General features: G+C 49.3%; 1 protein-coding gene across 3 annotated transcripts in view; it reads left to right on the top strand.

The window, feature by feature from the left end:
* Window positions 1-19,366, top strand: part of DDX11 (DEAD/H-box helicase 11) — a 36,827-nt gene that overhangs the window by 13,263 nt on the left and 4,198 nt on the right. For all 3 annotated transcript variants that reach the window (XM_048502246.1, XM_048502245.1, XM_048502244.1), the window contains 11 exons: window positions 272-316; window positions 464-531; window positions 1,211-1,249; window positions 2,084-2,204; window positions 3,053-3,187; window positions 4,332-4,444; window positions 10,895-10,967; window positions 13,391-13,494; window positions 15,496-15,645; window positions 17,289-17,357; window positions 17,471-17,571. In XM_048502246.1, the coding sequence (XP_048358203.1) occupies window positions 272-316; window positions 464-531; window positions 1,211-1,249; window positions 2,084-2,204; window positions 3,053-3,187; window positions 4,332-4,444; window positions 10,895-10,967; window positions 13,391-13,494; window positions 15,496-15,645; window positions 17,289-17,357; window positions 17,471-17,571 (1,018 nt within the window). The remainder of the gene's footprint in view (window positions 1-271; window positions 317-463; window positions 532-1,210; window positions 1,250-2,083; window positions 2,205-3,052; window positions 3,188-4,331; window positions 4,445-10,894; window positions 10,968-13,390; window positions 13,495-15,495; window positions 15,646-17,288; window positions 17,358-17,470; window positions 17,572-19,366) is intronic.

Genomic DNA, 19,366 nt, shown 5'->3' with positions numbered 1-19,366 from the left:
GACAGCTATGTTATCTCTGGTTGGACACCACCAGAATAATCCTAAATAAGATTACTTTGAATTCCCACTAAACTTGTACTTATGGAAACCTAGCGAAGCTTGTAATATTGCCTATATTTGTCTATACTTTTGTCTATATTTGTCTATATTTAAATGTCCCCCTTTGAACTTTCTCTTGGGACTGAATTCTTCCTTTACATTTGTTCAGACAATGGAGCCTTAATCTGGATTAGAACAATCAATCTTTTCTTTGCTCTTCTGTATCCGACAGGAAATGTGAAGCAAAACCCAAACACTCAGAGCATTCCTCAGACAGGTAGGTTGTGTCTGGGTGATCGCCTTGGGTGTGTATAAAGTGGTACCGTTTGGCTGGGGAACTTTATCACATAAAAATATGCCCACACACGCACGCACATAGACATCTCTACTTGGTGTTTTATATCTGGCCTTTCTTATCTTTCAGGGGCTCAACTGAAATCTATCAACGACTTTCTCTTCCAGTGTGAGATCGACAATATTAACCTCTTCAAGGTAAGGATGTTTGTGGCGTGCGCTGGGGTCTAGAGTTTCCCTCATAGAATTAGTGGCGGGGCAGAGACTTCATGTCTGGACCCTGAATTGTGTCCTTTTGTTAGAAATTATTTTGTGAGATTTGTGCTCAACTCTTCTCTGGACTTAAACCCCACACCCAATAAAAATGCTCTGCCTCTCTCCCCAATGGGGACCCAAATCGGCTGACATCATTCTCCTCTCCCCCATGTTATTCTCACAACAATCTTGTGAGGTAGGTTAGGAGGGTAGCATGAGCTCTCATTCATCCCTGGAGCAAATGGGAGGTAGGAGCAGTGCACCCTCCAGCACTGTAGAAGTCAGGAGTGTTTGTGGTGGCCATTTTGGAGCAAAGGAGAGAAGAGCTTTTTCATCTAAGGGTGGCTGTAGTTGAACATGTGCTCAGCAGTGGCAGAAAGATATTTCTCCCAGCATGCTTGGCATGTCCTTGTAGCCTCTGGAGGGATTTCTGGCTTCTGTCTCTCAGAACTCCAGCTTTGACTCTAACCCCAGACCATGGGCGAGGGGCAGCTCAGTCCCGTTCGTAGGCTAATAAGCGAGTAGCAAGTTAGTGGAGGTCAGGCGAATGGGGCAGTCCAGCTGAGAAGGACAAGGAGTTCAGCAAAGAGCCTTTCCTGTGTGTTCTCTCTCCTTTGGACAGGTCCAGCGATACTGTGAGAGGAGCCTCATCAGCAGGAAGGTATGGCTCCAGTCCTACTGCCTTATGCCCCACCTAGGAGGGTCTTGCTGTCAGGGGGGTGGGCAAAGAACCGTCTCATGGGGTGTGAAGCTCTGCCTCATGTCTACTGGGAGTCTTGCTTGGTTGCCCCGCCCCCTCTGAAGGTGTCAGTAGATGCTGCTGCAGTGCTTTCAAACCTTGCCTCAGCAATTTTGAAGACTGAAAACAACACAGCATCTAGAGCTTTAAATGTTAGAACTCATGCTCTGAATTGCGCCTGGAAATAAACAGGCAGCCGATGTAGACCTTTCAGTACAGAGGTGATACGATCTGTGTATTCTGCCCTTGACAATAGTCTAGCTGCTGCATTTCAAACTGTTTCCAAAACGAAATTTCTGAACTACTTTCAAAGGTGACGCTACACAAAGCACATTACAAGTCGAATTGGTTACAAAGATGGTCCTAGCCAATCAGGGATCATGTAGTGTATGTGATACTAGGCAGTCAGGCCTTACTTAGGGCAATGCTTCCAGAATAGGTGAATACTTTAGTCCCATTTCTTACAAATTGCTGACACTGACTTAATCATTCATGAAAATTTCCCTCCTGATTCAGTTTAGGCCTGCTTATATCGCTCCGCTTAACAGGTCTGTGCCCAGTTGATTCAATGGCACGTCACCTTCCCCAAGAGCTCTCTGCTGTTGCTGAGAAGGGCGTCTCCCATGGGGGTCAGCCCCATGGACTTTGTGCACAAGACTGACAAGCTAAGAAGCAGTAGGGCAATGCTTAATTTGTGCTCAGGGGGATGAGAGAAAGTTTGCTCTTGACGGCTTCTGGTCCTTTTGCTTTTGACAGCTGTTTGGGTTTGCGGAAAGACACAAAGTGTCTGGAGCTTTGAAAAGTAGGCCAGAGGAACGAAAAATGGCTGGCTTGCAGAACTTCCTGCAGAACTTGAAGGAGCAGCCAAGGAAGCCAGGTGAGCTAGACCGTAGAGCAGTGGTTCTCAACCTGGGGGTCGAACGACCCTTTCACAGGGGTCGCCTAAGACTCTGCACCAGTGTTCTCCATCTGTGCAATGGATAAATGTTAGGGTTGGGGGTCACCACAACATGAGGAACTGTATTAAAGGATCACAGCATTAGGAAGGTTGAGAACCACTGAGGTAGAGCCTTGACCTGGAATTTCTTCAGACTTCTTCAAGGGTGTGTGTGAGAACTGGCCTCTTTGTTTCAGTGGAAGAGAAGATCCATGCAGGGGAGGGGTCTCCATCATGGCGCCCACTGGCACTAGGCTGCCTGCCGAGTGTTTTTAGGAAGTGGGTGGGGCCATGTGGGGCTTTTGCCCAACAACAGTTCTGATTGGCCATTAAAGATTTGACTGGCTCTGCCTATTTTTAAAACATTGCTTTGGCAGCATCTACCACCACAACACAAGGATCTTCACCGAGTGTTTAGGGCAGCCATTTTTTAGCTGGCTGTGCCTTCCACGGTAGCTATTTTATACCAGCCATTTCTTAGCTGCCCTCGCCATGCTATATCAGAATTCCAAAAGCACTTGCAGACTGAGAAAGGTTGGGAGCCCTGATGTAGGTGTTTAAGCTGCTATGCAATGCAAACAAAAAGCACACATGGGCACAATGCAGCTTTAATTTTTTCCTTTCTGTGTCCTTTCTCTCCTGAGGAAGGCTGAGATGAAGCCCATAGAATGTACTTTCTGCTTCTGTGGCTGCAAACGGTCTTGCAACTTCAGTTCCCACTTAGCAGCTAGACCTATCCAGCCATCTGGGACCAGGTTGTCCATCAGGATGGGTCTTTTGATTGACAGGCATTCCACAGAGCCTTCCTGAAGAGGCTGAAGACGGCCCACCCAAGATGGCGTCTCCTCTGATGCACATTGAGGGCTTCCTGGCTGCACTCACCACAGCCAACCAAGACGGAAGGGTCATTCTCACCAAGCAAGGTACTCTATGCGCTGAGGGTATTTCCTGAATAATTACTATTATGGGTTACTTAAACTGAGGTGCGATGCTTGTTTAAGAACCAAGAGTGAGTTGCGCTGTTTCTGTTCAGAAGGTTGGTGTCTCTGGAAGCGTTTATCTAACAACATTGTTAGATGCTCCCTCAACACTGAACATTTCTAGGGGCGGCTCTGCTGGGTATGGTTCCTGTGAATGGTTTTGTATTGCAAATATATGAATACATTTGTATGTAGGTGTCAGCCTGACAAGCCTGAGCTCACATGGAAGCTAAGCAGGGTCAGTCATGGTGAGTACTCAGATGGGAGATCACCAAGGAAGACACTGCTTATCTCTTGCCTTGAGAACCCCATGGTTGCCACTTGATGTTAATTAGGTGCCAGTTAATTAGACAAATGCAACCATGTTCTCAGACCGGGATATGGAGATTGCTGGGGTCTAGGAATATATGTTGGGATATCTGCAAGTCCTTTGTCAAAATAGAGGGTGAGTCCTTGTGCTCTCCATCTAACATAACAATGGAGCCCCCTCCTTTTTTCTACAATTGGGGGTGGGAATGAATGGGCTCCCCTCTCTTTCAAAGGGCTGGCTCTCATAACCGCTGCCCCCTGCAGCCGCTTAGCTTCTAGCTCACCTTGGAGCACTCATTAAAAACCGTGATGATTGGGGGCTGGAAGCCAATAGTTTGGCCCTGTGATGTAACAGGGTTGGATCCAGCGCAGAGAGGCTATAATGTGTGAAAGTGGGCAGTTGAAACTTTTCATGGGATGGAGGCCAACAATATCTGATTAAGGGACAGGACATTTTTTTTCCAGGCAGCTGGCAAGCTTTCCCTTGACATCTCTCATTAGAGGTAATGAGATGAAACCACAGGTGCTGCGGAGTGAGAGCTCTTAAGAGCTGTGTACGCTACCATCAACTACTAGACTGTTTCACTTCTTGGAAGGGTTTTTGCACTGTGGGGCCCAAAGTAAGCTGCAACCCGACAAGAACAGTTTTGTGGGGGACAGCAGGCCGCACACACACAAAAAGTTAATGTCAGGCAGCCGCGGCACCGTGAAACTGTCCCCAGTGCTCTTAAAATGGCAAGCCACCCACTCCCCAAATACGTTGGCCTCTCTTTTTCAGGCACTTTAGCTCAGAGCAGCCTCAAGTTCCTGCTGCTGAATCCAGCGGTCCATTTTGCCAAGGTGCTGAAGGAATGCCGGGCTGTCATCATTGCGGGGGGCACCATGCAGCCGGTGAGTGGGGGATCTTGGCTCTTCAGCTGGGCCTGGTTGGCCGTTGCTTCTCAGTGAGTGCCTGTGCAGGGAACAGTTTGGGTCCTTGAAGTCATTGGGAAGCAGTCAGGCATATCGAAGGGCATGGGATTTTTAACCAATTCAGAGTAAAATTGAGACAGGTAATTTGCATTAGTTTGTTCTGGGCGTAGAATTTAGAACCAGATTCACCCAGCTTTAGGAGTCAGGGTGATGTAGGAGCTCTGGTGTCAATAGAGCTGGGTTCAAATCCATACCCGACCATGAAGCGTTACTGGGTGACTTAGGGCCAGACTTTCTTCCTCTCTAACCTACCTCCTTGGGTTATTGTATTAAAATGAATTGGTGTTTTTTTTTTAATGGGGAGGTTTTCCTGGCTTTGTGGCTGTGGTTTGGTAGCCTTAGCTCTTAATGTTTCACCTGCATCTATGAGTGGCATCTTCAGAGGGGTGTCACAGTTAAATGTCTTACCACGGCATGCCTCTGAAGATGCCAATACCATAGATCTTGAGAGTGAAACTGATAGGAAGCTAAAGCTATAAAACCCACCTCTAAGCCAGGAACTCCTGGCACAACAACCAGTTGATTCTGGCTGTGAAAGCCTTCAATAGTACAACAAAATGGGAAGGAACCTTGAAAAGATCATTGCCGCCCCTCCTGAAGTGTTTCTTGTCTTGCTGTTTCATCCTAGTATTTGTTCAACAGCCCTGTAAAGAAGGCTCGTAGCATTTCACATGGGGTTCTGAGACTGGGCTTGCCTGAGGCCACAAAGTGATTTTACAAAGTGAAGAAAAATTGAATGAGGGGACTAAGAGCTGAGACCCTAAGCTGTGAATGATACTTCTCCACCATGTCCCATTTGGTTTTCATAACAGTCCTCTGTGGTAAAGCCAAAGATTTACTAAAGCATCCAGTATGGGAGAAGATATTTTCTGGTGTCTGAATCGGCAAAATAATGTGCCAAAGTAACTCAGGATCCTTCAGAAGAGCCCTGCTGAATCACACTAAGAGTCCAGCGTGGTGTAGTGGTTAAGAGCAGGTGGATTCTAATCTAAAGAACCGGGTTTGATTTCTCATACCTCCACCTGAGTGGCAGAGGCTTATCTGGTGAACCAGATGCGTTTCTGCACTCCTACATTCCTGCTGGGTGACTTTGAGCTAGTCACAGTTCTTGGGAACTCTCTCAGCCCCACCTACCTGACAAGGTGTCTGTTGTGGGGAGAGGAAGGGAAGGGAGCTTGTAAGCCAACTTGAGTCTCCTTACAGGAAATAAAGGTGCGGTATAAATCCAAACTCTTCTTCTTCCATCTATTCCAGCCTCCCACAGTGGCCAATGAAGATGCCCTCAGAAGGCCTTCAGCCACAACAAAGGCGTACAGAGACCAAAGCCTTTCCTTTTGTCTCCCCCCCACCCCCCCGTCCCACAACTGGCATTTAGTGGTCTCCTGTCTGTGAACATGGGGGTTCTATTGAGCCCTCGAGGTTAAAAGGATGTGATAATTAGTAACACAGAGAGAGATGGAGTTGTTTGGGTAGGATTAGAACCAGGCGTGTGTCGGATGGCAACCCTTGTCCGACATTACTGTGCCACACCCCCTCATCTCTGATCAGCTGCGGTAATTTCCCTGCAGTATCATGCTTCATTACGTTACCTCCATTTATTATCATGAGTGGTTCACAGGGTCTTTTTTTTGCCTTAAGCAGTCGCTCTTTTTGTGGACTGTGGAGGCACCAAGGAAGACCTGAGATTCTCTTATTAGTAAGATGTTCCCTTTGATTTGCTGCGCCAGCCTTTAATATGTAAAATCTGGTTGGCACTAAAGTGTGTAGAGCTTGCCCTATTTCCTCAGGCTGCCTGCAGCTTTCGACGATCCCTAGACCCCACCGCTCTTGAAAGCGGCACAGTCTGTGCTTTTAAGAAACGTCGGAATTTCAGTAACGGCACAACGGCTGGCCCCGTTCCTCCCCGCCTGCCTTAAATCTGGGCCATGTCTGCTAGTGATACACAAGTGAGGCTCCAGATCAGGCAGGGCGGAATGAGCAGATCTTTGAGAGTGTAGCCAGCTTTGACAGAATGCAGTGATGTTCAATATTTTTGTTAAAAGGCCTCTTTCCACGGGGTGGAGGTTTGCTCCTTTCAATAAAGATCTGCTGTTCAGAAAACGTGGCAAGAAGAGACGGAACAAACCCGGGACGTAGGACGCCCCTTGACATGTCATGTTGGCTTCCTTGGGTTTTTGTAATGACATCAGTCAGGGTTAATTTGGATTTCTTAATTCCACAGAAGCGGCCCTGTTAGCGAAAAAAATAAATAAACAGGAGGCTTGGGCCACCTTTTTACAGATTGACAAGTTCCAGTATGAACTTTCACAGACTAGAGCCAGCTTCATCAGCGCTAAGCTTATACTGAAATAAAATCATTACTCTTTGGGCTGTGAGATCCCTGTTTATTTTGAGGTTACTTAGGTTATTTAAAGAGCCAGCGTGGTGTAGTGGTTAAGAGCAGGTGCACTTTAATCTGGACAACCAGGTTTGATTCCCTGCTCTGCCACTTGAGCTGTGGAGGCTTATCTGGTGAACAAGATTAGCTTGAGCACTCCAACACACGTCAGCTGGATTACCTTGGGCTAGCCACAGCTCATAGAAGCTCTTTCAGCCCCACGCACCTCACAGGGTGTTTGTTGTGAGGGGCGGAGGGGAAGGGAAAGGAGATTGTAAACTCCTTTGAGTCTAAGGCTTTCACGGCCGGATTCAACTGGTTCTGGTGGGCTGTGTGGCCGTGGTCTGGTGGATCTTGTTCTTAATGTTTCGCCTGCATCTGTGGCTGGCATCTTCAGAGGTGTATCACAGAGGGAAGTCTGTTACACACTGTGTCCAGAGAGAAGGAAATGTTTGGGGTATATATTGTCCATGTCCCAGGGTGGGGAACCAATCAGTAAATGTTTGGGTGGAACTTGTTATACAAAGATGTGTTTGGGTGAGTCCATTGTTCATGAACTTAGCATGCCCTTGGGGTTTGCTTTTGGTGTTTTTAAGTATTGGTAGCCAAGCTTTGCTAATTTTCAAAGTCTCTTCTTTCCTGTTTAAATTGTCTTGGTGCTTGTGAATTTCAGTGGCCACAGGATTTGCATTCACCAATACTACTGATACTGCAGGGCATAAAAATGTGAATCACTCCCTGGACTGATAAGCCCCACCTGCAATACAATACTTTCAACCACATCTTTGCATAACAAGTTCCACAGTGTGTAACAGACTTCCCTCTGTGATACACCTCTGAAGATGCCAGCCACAGATGCAGGCGAAACGTTAGGAACAAGATCCACCAGACCACGGCCACACAGCCCGGAAAACCCACCAGAAAATGCTACTAGACCACGGCCATACAACCTGGAAAACCCACAACACACTACTGTTTCTCTCTGCTTAAAGGGTTCGGTATTGAATGGTGAAAGAGCCAACCAAAGGTGTGATTGAATTCATTGAGTGGTGTCCAGACCCAGGATCTGTGAGAAACTTGGACTTGGGTTCAAAATCCTCACTCTCGCCATGGAAGTCCGCCTGGTGACCTTAGGCCAGTCACAGTTCTCTCCAAACTCGGGCAATGGCAAACCACCTCCGAAAATCTCTTGCACTAAAAACCCTACAGGGTTGCTACAAGTTAGCTGTGACTCAATGGCAAAAAAGTATTGACTGCTTTTTTAATATTGTAATCTACCATGAGCTTTTGGGATAGCACACCAATGATATGAACGCTGTCATGCCCCCACAGAAGCCTTTATTATTTTCAGTTACCCCATATCTAGCATGGGTTTAGTCCTCTGTGTAGTCTTCTAAGGGAGGGAATTTTAGTTAGCCCCTGTCCCTTTAAAATTTTTCCCAAGAAGCGGTCTTCTGTTATCACCCAGTAATCCCCCTGTTCAGTCAGTTCAATACAGGTGCCTAAGGAGGCAGCAGTATTTTGTCACGTCAAAGGTGTACAGAGAGCACAAAGTTGAGGTTTACAGAGAATAGTAGCCAGGAACTTAATGAAGTGGACTTTCTTGGAAGCAGTCAAAGAAAGAACAAAAGTCTACAGCTTCTACGGTCCAGTCAAGCAAGTCCTTTATTTTAGGCAGACCCTGGGAGGAGTTAGGGTCTCCATTCTTCTAAATATTAAACCTTTTGTTTGAACTGTTGAACCTTGCTTGTGACTCTCCCACTCTGTTTTGGCTGGGCACAGGGTGCCAGAAACAGTTTTGCTTGGGGAACAGAACAAACGCTCTCAGTCGAGAGAGAGGGAGGGAGAAGGAAAGAGAGAAATGAGCACCCTGTCTCTTGTCTTCTCTCTCCTTTCACAACAGAAGACTGACTGTACAGCAAGAGAGCACAGCAGTTACTCTGTTAGTGCTGTTTCTATTAAGAAAATAACAAGGAAGAGGCCTCTGAAATAGGGGAATTATTTATGTAAGTGTGATGTTTGGAGCTTTCGCACGGCTCTGGCTGTCTAAAAGCAAAGAGGAGACAACCCCCCTCGGTAACTGAAGCGTCATGAAACGAGAACTTGGAATCCTGCAGCAGAGGGCTCCCGGTAGCGTCTGATGGTGCTAGGCCACTTGGGGGCGCTGCCACTCTTTGCTGTGGTCCTGTGGCTGGTGGGATTCGGGATGCATTGCAGCATCCGGAGCCGGAGCTCAGGGAGAAAAAAGAAGCGGGAGGAATAGCCGAGGTGCCCATCGTTGCTCGCGGTGGGCCAGTGTTCCTTCTGTCACTCACACAAACTCACCCGTGGAGCTGTCCGTCAAAGTCAGCATTGTCTGCTCACTGTCAGCAGGTCTTTCACGTCGCCTGTGAACAGATCCTTTTGACTAGAGATGCCACCAATTCAGCCCGGGACATTCTGCACGCCAGGCGGAGGCTCTTCAACCGAGCCCCGGCTCCTCTGTGTTGCCGTCTTAGCCCTTGTACCAATCAGTGCAGATGCTGTGGCTCAGCCCTTGCACGTGGAATATGATTGGCCAGTGGCGTGGTTCAGTCCACCTGTGGTTATTGAGCCTGGGTGAGAAGCCGGCATTCAGAGCTTCTCTGTGCGTGTCTGAAGATGGCCAGGTTGAATGTCTTTCAGGAGGGTGTCCCTGCACAGGTGTGGATCTGCTGAGACGTGAAGGTGCGTGATGCAGCATCCTCACTGGAACTAAGCAGGGCGGAGTTTGAGCAGTGCCTGGATGGGAGGGGGAGACTGGGAGTCCAGTGTTAAGCCACCTTGAGGTCCATGATAGGGAGGAAGGCAGGGCGGCAATAAAGTAAACAAATGCTTTTTTCTCCCTGGGAAGAGATGCCTTTCCACTGGGGCACAGTCAAGAGAGAAAAAGGAACATGGAACTGAGTGCGAAGACTGTGGATGATTTCTAAGCAGTTCTGTTTAGGGGTAGGGAGGGGGGAAGCCCTTTGGAAACCAAACCAAAGTTCATAGAAGAAGCTTGATGTCGTGATGCTTTCAGTAAACATGCCTACCTTACTTTTGAATGGCAGCTCTTTGTAGGCTTGCCTCTCCTTTCCCTTCCTCCTGTGTTGACTTTACAGAAGAAGAAGACTTGGATTTGTATAGCCCCTTTCTCTCCTGTAAGGAAACTCAAAGGGGCTTACAAACTCCTTTCCCTTCTCTTCCCTCCCCCCCACCAAACACCCTGTGAGGTGGGTGGGGCTGAGAGAGCGCTGAAGAACTGTGACTAGCCCAAGGTCACCCAGCCGGCATGTGTTAGAATGCACAAGCTAATCTAGTTCACCAGATGAGCCTCCACAGTTCAAGTGGCAGAGCAGGGAATCAAAGCCAGTTCTCCAGATTAGAGTGCATCTGCTCTTAACCACTGCACCACGCTGGCTCTACAGCTGGCTGTTCCGTTCCTCTTAAGTCTCACGAGATGGGTGACATCTTCGCCTGGTTTTAAGCCTGCAATATGGTTCATTTACCCTTGGTCCCACTTTACCAGTGGGAAAACAAGGCAGAGACTTGTGCAAGCTCACAAAATGGTCATTCCCTCACCCCCCACCCCCAATGGCCACATCACTCATTTGCCACGATTCTGTAGGAATGGCACACGATGGGATGCATCAGCTGCAGAATCTGGCAGTCTGGGAATCCCAACTTGCGGTTTCTAGTCTTAAAATGCTTGAATGCAAGTGAGCAGCACTTGGTCAGAATCTCCAGCGGTCAGCAGGTGGTGCTTCTGTGCTGTCTGTTGCTCTTTCCTGCGACTAGAAGAGTAAATTATGCAAAATGTAGGATTAGTCAAACGTCCTTTATTGGCTTAATGGGGAAAAAAAGAGCAAGATTCTGTCCTTTTAATGCAAAACTTGGGTTACTTGGCAATGTGTTTAACTCTAAACCCCGCTCCCCCCAAGACAGAGTGCCGGTGACATTGCTTGAGTCTTGCTAAGAGCATCTTTTTGCAGGTAGCTGATTTCCGGGAGCAGCTGTTCACCAGCGTGGGCGTGGGCGCTGGTAGGATCGAGGAGTTTTCCTGCGGTGAGTCTTGGTGCTTTTTGTGCAGCACTCCTGCCTGACGGTTCCTGTGGTGCTGTAAAGAGCAATGCCAGCGCCTGCTTTTCTACAAAACACTGCAGCCAAAAGGGAATCCAGTTGCTTTTCACCTCAGCCTGCGCTTTGCATGGGGAATCCCAGCCAACGTTAGCTGGCAAGAGCTGGGGAATGGATGTTTTGATGGAAAAGAGGAACCGTTTGTCTTTGGCATGAAAGTCCAAGCTGGGAGATGCAGTTGTGGCTGCAGGACTCTGCTCTCTTGCTGGGGAGTAAGTCCTGTTGAGTTCAGCAGGTCTGCGTTTCCACAGGAATGTGCGTTTGTATAATGACCACCACAATCTAGACTTTAGGAAAATTTTCTCTCCTCTCTTCCAAAGCAGGGGGAATCCAGGTAATTTATTTCTGGGAGAAAAATGGTGATTTCAGAAGTTGTTACAGAAGTTTGATTTAAATCATAGACTGGGGTGCTGTGTGGTTTCCAGGCTGTATGGCCGTGTTCTAGCAGCGTTCTCTCCTGACGTTTCGCCTGCATCTGTGGCTGGCATCTTCAGAGGATCTGATGGATCATCAGATCCTCTGAAGATGCCAGCCACAGATGCAGGCGAAACGTCAGGAGAGAATGCTGCTAGAACACGGCCATACAGCCTGGAAACCATACACAGCACCCCAGTGATTCTGGCCGTGAAAACCTTCGACAATACATTAAACCATAGACTCTTGGGCCATCTAATTATCCAACCCCCGGCTCCCTGCAGGATCAGCCTAGAGCAGGGGTGGCCAACTTATGGCACTCCAGACGTTCATGGACTGTGCTGGCCATGCTGGCAGGGGCTGATGGGAGTTGTAGTCCATGAACATCTGGGGTGCCATAGGTTGGCCACCCCTGGTCCAAGAGCATCCCTGACAAGTGTTTGTCCAGCCACTGCTTCAAGACTGCCAGTGAGGGGGAGCTCCCCACCGCCCTAGGCAGCCGGTTCCACTACTGAACTACTCTTACTGTAACAAAATTTCTTCCTAGTATCCAGCCAGTGCCTTTCTCTCCATAATTTATACCCATTATTGTGAGTCCTATACTCTGCTGCCAAGAGCAATAACTCCCCGCCCTCCTCTATGTGACAACCATTCAAGTATTTGAAGAAAGCAATTATGTCCCCCCCCATCCAACCCTCCTCTTCTCCAGATTGAGCATCCCCCAGTTCTCAGCCTTTCCTCGCAGGACTTGGTCTCCAGGCCCCTGAGCGTCCTCTCTGCTCTCCTGTGCACCTACTCCAGTCTGTCCACATCCTTTTTGAAGTGAGACCTCCAGAACTGCACGCAGCTCACCTGTATCCCTAGATCCTGCTCCTGTGTAGTGCTATCGAGAAGTGTATCCCCCACCCAGTATGCACATTTCTCATTTTTCTTACTAAATGTTCAGTGCAAAGAATGACGCAGATTTAGCAGGCGGTGTAGGCTGTGCCCATCCCAAAGTGGAATTGCATGCAACCGTCGACAGGGTTGCAACCTGCTTCTTGCGTCGCTCAGAGCTGTCTCCCAAGGCCCGTGTGAGTTATGACCTCCAAGAGTGCCCACGGGCAGCTGGGGGGCCCTGCCTGTCATTGTGGTATCCTGTTGTCTGCTTCAGTGACTGTGATTATCCACCCTCGGTCCTGATGAGGAAGGCAGTTCTTGCGCATTGTGTGGTGACCCACGGGAAATGAACGTGCCTCTTAAGAGAGGTGGAACTTGTTTCTTTTAGGAACGGTGCGTGTGGGGATCCACGAGTCTCATCACGCAGGACTTGACTTTGCTGGCAAGCAGGGGTGATCCATCTATTAGGAAGCCTTAGTCAGTTGCCCAGAGAGCCAGCAGCGTAGATGCATGGCATGAGAAAGGTGTGCTTGGCCCTACCAGAGGGCCAGCTGTGGAGAGCCTGCTCTCTGCCTCTCTCTGCTGGGTGGGTTTGGGCAGGGTTTGGTGGGTCTCATGTCTGCACCACAGGGGTCGAGAAGAAGAGTTTGGATTTATAGCCCCCTTTTCTCTACTAAAGGAGATCCAAAGGGGTTTACAATCTCCTCCTCCCCACCCCCCAAAAAACATCCTGTGAGGTGGGTGGGGCTGAGAGAGCTCCAAAGAACTGTGACGTAGCCCAAGGTCACCCAGCTGGCATGTGTTGGAGTGCACACGCTAATCTAGTTCACCGGATAAGCCTCCACAGCTCAAGTGGCAGAGCAGGGAATCAAAACCGGTTCTCAAGATTAGAGTGCACCTGCTCTTAATCGCCACACTGTGCTGGCTGTGTGCTACCTGCCAGGGAGAGTGTGCTGGGCAGCATCTTCTCATGGCCAGCCCTGCTTATCAGCAGCACGAAAGAGGACCCCCAGTTCAGCTTCCCTTCCTCTAACTCTTCCTGCCTGTCGTATCATCAGGTCACGTGATTCCCCCAGACAACATTTTACCCGTCGTCCTCTGCAGTGGCCCATCCGGTCAACAGCTGGAGTTCACCTATGAGAAGAGAAACCTGCCTCAGATGGTCTGTATTTGCCCTCCTCCTGTTACCTTTGGCTGCTCAGCAGAGGGGAGGTGTCAAAAAGTTAAAGGTGTCCCCTGTGCAAGTGCTGGGTCTTTACTGACCCACGGGACAGTGTCAAAGCACAGCCAGGTGTCAGCTGCCCCAAGGTAAAAAAAAACCACTGGGTGAATGGTAATCCTTCATCTGAAAGGCCAGATATCTCTCTGGATTCTGACCCCAGGCAGTAGGCACTTTCAGAGAGCTTAACACATCCCCCTGTGCGCTGGGCTGGATCTGGACCCTTCTGGTTCTGACCGTCCTACTACCCCTGTCAAATTGCAACGGCACAGATATTTAGGCTGTTGATCCTGTTTGCAAGGTAGAGGCAGAGCTGCACGCATGTCCTTCTTCCCCTCTGTAGCTTCTGACACAAGACCTCCCTGTGTAGGGCTAACCCTAAGTAGGCCTAGTCTTTCGTCCACCACACAAAGGGAATGCGCTGATCAGGTGAGCGCATGGACCATACCTGTGCCATTCTGGCTTTGGTACAGATACGCGCATGCTCAGTGTGCTGAGCATAAGAGGACTTGCTCAAAGGGACTTGATGAATGCAGCAGTCTGCTAACTAGAGACGGTGGGGGGTTTTTTATGCCACCAAGTCACAGCTAACTTACGACAGCCCTGATGGGTTTTCAAGGCAAGAGATGTTCAAAGGTGGCTGGCCGCTGCCTGCCTGTGTGCCACGACCCTAATATTCCTTGGAGGTCTCCCATCTAAATACTTCTCAGGGTTGAGGCTGAGAAGTGTGACTGGCCCAAGGTCACCCAGCAAGTCTCCACTGCAGAGGGGAGGCTCAAACCTGGCTTTACCAGATCCTAGTCCAGTGGTGGCAAACCTATGGCACGGGTGCCAGAGGTAGCACTCAGAGCCCTCTCTGTGGGAAACGCGCACACAGAGTTCGTCATGGGGGGGCGGGGAATCGCTACACTCCCACCCACCCCTAGGTTGGCCTGGGCCACTGGGATCGATTATTAGCATTAAACCTAAGACCTAGTTTTGGGGAAACAGTGATTTTCATGCGATTTTCATACAAACCCCACTGATTTTCATGCGAAGAACTAAAGTGTGATCCTTTACCTGGGAGTAAGCTTGGTTGCTGGCAATGGGGCTTGCTTCTGAGTAAACCCTCCTAGGGTTGTGATTCACCTGTTCGAAGAGATGCACGGTTGCTTCAAAACAGAGCCACCGACTACCACCAAGCTTACTCCCGAGTAACGCATGCCTCTGAGCCAACTGCTTTTTCTAAACTAAAACCTCAGTATTCTGGTTAAATTGCCGTGTGGACACTTTGCGATAATTAAGTGGGTTTTGGGTTGCAATTTGGGCACTCAGTCTCGAAAAGGTTCGCCATCACTGTCCTAGTCTAATACCTTAACCACTGTACCACGCTGACTCTCAGAGAAAGTTCAGGAAACCCTCTCTCTCACCAAGCAGTTTACCAAGGTTGAGAAATCCAAACAACACAAATTTTCGAGGCTGCCGTGGAGAAAGGCCCAGTTTTGACCCCCACCACCATAACCTTCCAAGACGTAGGAACCCCTTTTGTAGGAATATATTAGGAGGCACGCAGTCTCTGTGTTTATATTCTGCTTTTTCATCTAGATTCCTTTCTATAATAAAGTCTGTCACAATCCCTTGCAATACAAGTAGGTGGATATATGTATGGCCAGCAGGGAGAGAGCGGGGTGAAATGAACACCTGGCGGTCACTTCTGCTGCTTGATCACCTCTGATCTTTGAGTTTTGCATGATTCCTGCCCTGGTTGGACAGTCCCCTCTATATAAGCCAGCTGCTGAAATGCGCGGTTTGGTGCCTCCTATCCCCTGAAAGTAGAGAAAGCTTCATCTGTTACTGCAGCATCTGCTGGGGCCTGGCGGCTGACCGTGCGTGCAACTTCGAGGCGAGGCTTTGGCAATCAAGCAAGGAGCCCCAGAGACTGAGGTGGCCGCCTCTCTCTTTCAGATGGATGAGACGGGGCGAATTCTCCGTAACCTCTGCAACGTTGTCCCCGGGGGTGTGGTGTGCTTCTTCCCCTCCTATGAATATGAGAAGCAGGTGTATGCACACTGGGAACAGACTGGACTGCTTGCTCGCCTGACCGCTAAGAAGAAGGTAATTGCACAGCCCGCTGACAGCTGGGGCTTTAAACCAAGATGAGCTATTCTGAGCTCCAGCTATTATCGTCCCCTGATTGTGGGTCTCTGGTCTGCTACTTTTTCTCCCTCCTTGAGCGTTTCCTATTGCCCGCATGGTGAAGCAGAGAGGATGTTTATATAGCCAGTCCTCACCCAATAATGAATAAACGATACTTGCTGGGCGACTGACCACTGTACTTAGATCTCAATTATATTAAAATGGTGCTTCATGGCTCTTGCAAACGCAGAGACCGTCTCTTGTTTGCATACGAGGCAGTGCGAAACGGTACAAGCCAGCTTGGAATTGGAAACCTTCCAACTTTTTAGCGAACTGTATGCAGGGCCGGCCTGTTTTCACAAGCCCCGCAGAAGTACATTAACTCATGCCAATTGTTAAAAGTAGATTAGACTAGTATGGCCATCCAGCCAAATCAGCGCAGTTTTGATTTGTAGAACACAGAAACTCCTGATGGAATTTGCAGTCCATGAACATCTGGAGAGCCACAGGTTGCAGACCCCTGGGTCAAACCGTTTAACATGAGCAACAGTGTTGTCTTCTGCCGTGGTACTAGCAAGGGATGGGCGCTCGTACGTATTTTCCCACATGCCTTTGGCTGAGTTTTGGAGAAACTAGTACCTGGTCCCTTCTGTTTTCCCAAACAGTTGGAAACAGATGGGGAATCGGTCATGCAGAGGAGATCGACTGTCCAAAATGAGAGGTGGGAGGAGAAACGTAGCCTACTGTGGGAGGGGGGAGGGTTCTTAAAGACTCTGCATGTTCCCTTCTTTTAAAGCAAAGTGTCACAAGAAAGGTGGAACACCTGGGACCTGCCAGATCCATGCCTCCGAAGCGAATCTGTCCACAGGTGCTCACTTATATAACATTCCACTACCGCTCATCATGGCAAAGAAGTGCAATTCCTCCCACTAGGGCAGCTGATGTTACAGAGAGCGCCCCCCCCCCCTTTCTGTGTGCTTCACTCACCCAAATTGGTGAGCACCATGGTTGCGATTGTGGTTTCCAATGATTTTTTTTAATAGCTAAAGATTTGACTGACATATTTCTCCCTGATTTATTTAGATTATACTACTTGCTGGACAATCCTGATCCTTCTCTCTGTATGGTAGTGGCAGGCTTTCTGCTGGAAATTATTAAATGCCAGTAGACTTCCTTTCACTTCACATTTATTTCCAGTATTGTATATTTTTGTTGTTTTTAAATCAGTCCTTTACCATTGCTGTATTGTTGTTTATGCCAATAAAGGCTTGCTGCAGTACTGTTTGTGTGACTGACATATTTGGTACCCAGTACCAAAGGGCTGAGTCCCAGGCTAAATTTTCCATCAGCAGGATGGAACAGTCTCGCCTCCTCTCCTCCCACTGCAACCCACTGATCTCTGCAAAGTGGGGCTTTTGGAGTATTGGGGGAATGAAATAGCAGGGGCTGCAGCAGGAAGGTGGAATTGATGCAAGTAACTGATGTGGTCTGGACTGGACCCAAAGCCCAGCTGTTTCTGTTGTGTGTGATCGAGATAACTCTGAAGGTCTCAGTGAATATTCCAGTTATGTCAGGGAAGCTTTGCTCAGCCGCTGACATCAAATGCGTTGTGTCTTTATCAGATATTTCAAGAACCGAAGAGAGCAAATCAAGTGGAGCAGGTGCTGGCAGAATATACCAAATGCATCAAGGTGAGAAGGGGGGGGGGGTGCAGACCCGAACGCAGCTGCCTGAATCCAAAGTGTCTGCTGCTGCTGCTCCTCCAGCCTTTGCTAACCTGCTGGGGGGGATTTTCTTCCGGCAGCGTTGCAGCCACGCAGGAGCCGCCCTAACGGGAGCGTTGCTGTTTTCTGTGGTTGGTGGGAAGATGAGCGAAGGCATCAATTTTTCAGACAATTTGGGAAGGTAAAGACCGGGCTTGCGTTTGAAAGGTCTGGGATTCCTCCACAGGTGTGAGGGCTCTTCGTTCTATAGTAAGCTGTAGTTTTCACACTGTGCGAGGTATAGAATGTTTTGTTTAGGCGTTGGGTCTCCACGTAGATCCAAAAATGCTGACATCGTTTTACCCTCCCAACAAGCCCCCCTGTGAAGTGTGTCAGCAGCTGAGAGTGCGTAATCGGCCCACAGTCACTCAGAAAGCTTCCATAGCATAGTTGGGATTTGAACCTGTGCCTCCCGGATCCTGGTCTGACTCTCTAACCACTTCACCATCCTGGCTCTTTTCAATCAGAATGCTGAGGGGGGTGAAATAAGACGTCAGGACAAAAAGCAATTGCCTAGATGTCTCTGGCCGTTGGAAAGATCTACTCAGTCAATCATCTGCCCACGAGCTGTTCATTGACCAGCTGTCATTTCTCTCTGCTTCACCTCCCCTGTTCAAGGGGCAAAATGCTCTCAATGGAAATGAGACCTGTTGGGTTGAGTATGGCCAGAAGGGGGGATATTTTGAAACAGGCACAGGCTCGGCTGGCTTCGTGATCCATTCCTATAAGTAGCCAACGCATGTGCATTAGCCTCATCCTCTGACTATTCCATTTGGAAACTCCCCTGAGCTATTATGAGGGTTTCTATACTCTGTCTCACTGAAAGATATAAGGGGAATTGTAAATCCATCTGCCACCACTCCCCCGCCCCCCTCCAAGCCTTCCCCTTCCCCAAACACCAAGAATGGGAGCTTTTGTTTGTTTATTTTCATGATGCATTTGGGGGAAAGACAGGGCTCCCAGCAAGCCATTCTCTTAAAGAAATCCCGGGGGGTGGGGTGGGGGGCTGGCACCTTTCCCCTAAGTGTTTTTGCAGAGGGAGTGGAAAGAATTGGGAGTAGATGTTGTTCCCTCGGATCCTAAATGGGTTGTCTTGAAAGGAGTCCTTGCCTTCAGTTGCAGCGTCCTTCCATTGTGTTTAAGACCACTGCCAATTTCCGCCCTCCCCTCACCCAGGATGCCCTCTGGCTCAGCTCCCAAGTGCCCCTCCCTTGACAGCGCTGGGCCTTCACTTACATCCCATCCTGCACCACAGTAGTCCCTGCCAGTGGAGAGGGTGGGCAGTGCTGGGCCAATGGACGGGTCTGTAAGCGGCGGGATTATCGCCACACCCGCCCTCCTGGGGACAGGCTGCTTGCGGGGGGGTGGGGGGGGCTGACAGAAGAGCTGGGGGGACTGGGCAGCGGAGGGTACAGCTCAAAAGCCACCTGCACGGAAACTAGTTGGGTTTCTGTTCATGAGGGAAAGGTGCCCCCCCCCTCTAGCGATGTGGACAGGCAACCTGAGACAGCGTCGGCCCTCCTCCCTCATCACACCTGTGCATTTCTACTGGTGTCTTCCCTTCCTTCTCTCCCGGAGTCCTTGCCGTTGGTGTTCCGAATCGCTGCTCTAGACAGGGAAGCCCTGAGCAAAATCCAAACATATTTTTTGGGGACCAAATGAAATAGCAGCAACAGCAGAGAAGGATGCCGGGACTCCCAAACTCTGCCTTAGGCCTCAGAAACAGCCCAGTGACCCCTCCATCCATCAGCACAACCTTGTTCAAAGCCACCCAGCCTGCTGCATGGGATGCCGACAAAAGAGAGCCTGAACCAGCCCCACTGCAGTGCTGGCACAAATGAATAGCCCACCTGAATTCTAGGGAAAGAGGGCACCAAGCCCCCTCCAACCGCCCCCCCCCCCAAACTGGACACCGGTTGCTGCAGCTGCATCGCTTT

The sequence above is a fragment of the Sphaerodactylus townsendi genome, linkage group LG06 (genome assembly GCF_021028975.2).
Source record: "Sphaerodactylus townsendi isolate TG3544 linkage group LG06, MPM_Stown_v2.3, whole genome shotgun sequence".
Lineage (NCBI taxonomy): Eukaryota > Metazoa > Chordata > Lepidosauria > Squamata > Sphaerodactylidae > Sphaerodactylus > Sphaerodactylus townsendi.
This window is presented reverse-complemented; position numbering and strand designations above follow the sequence as displayed.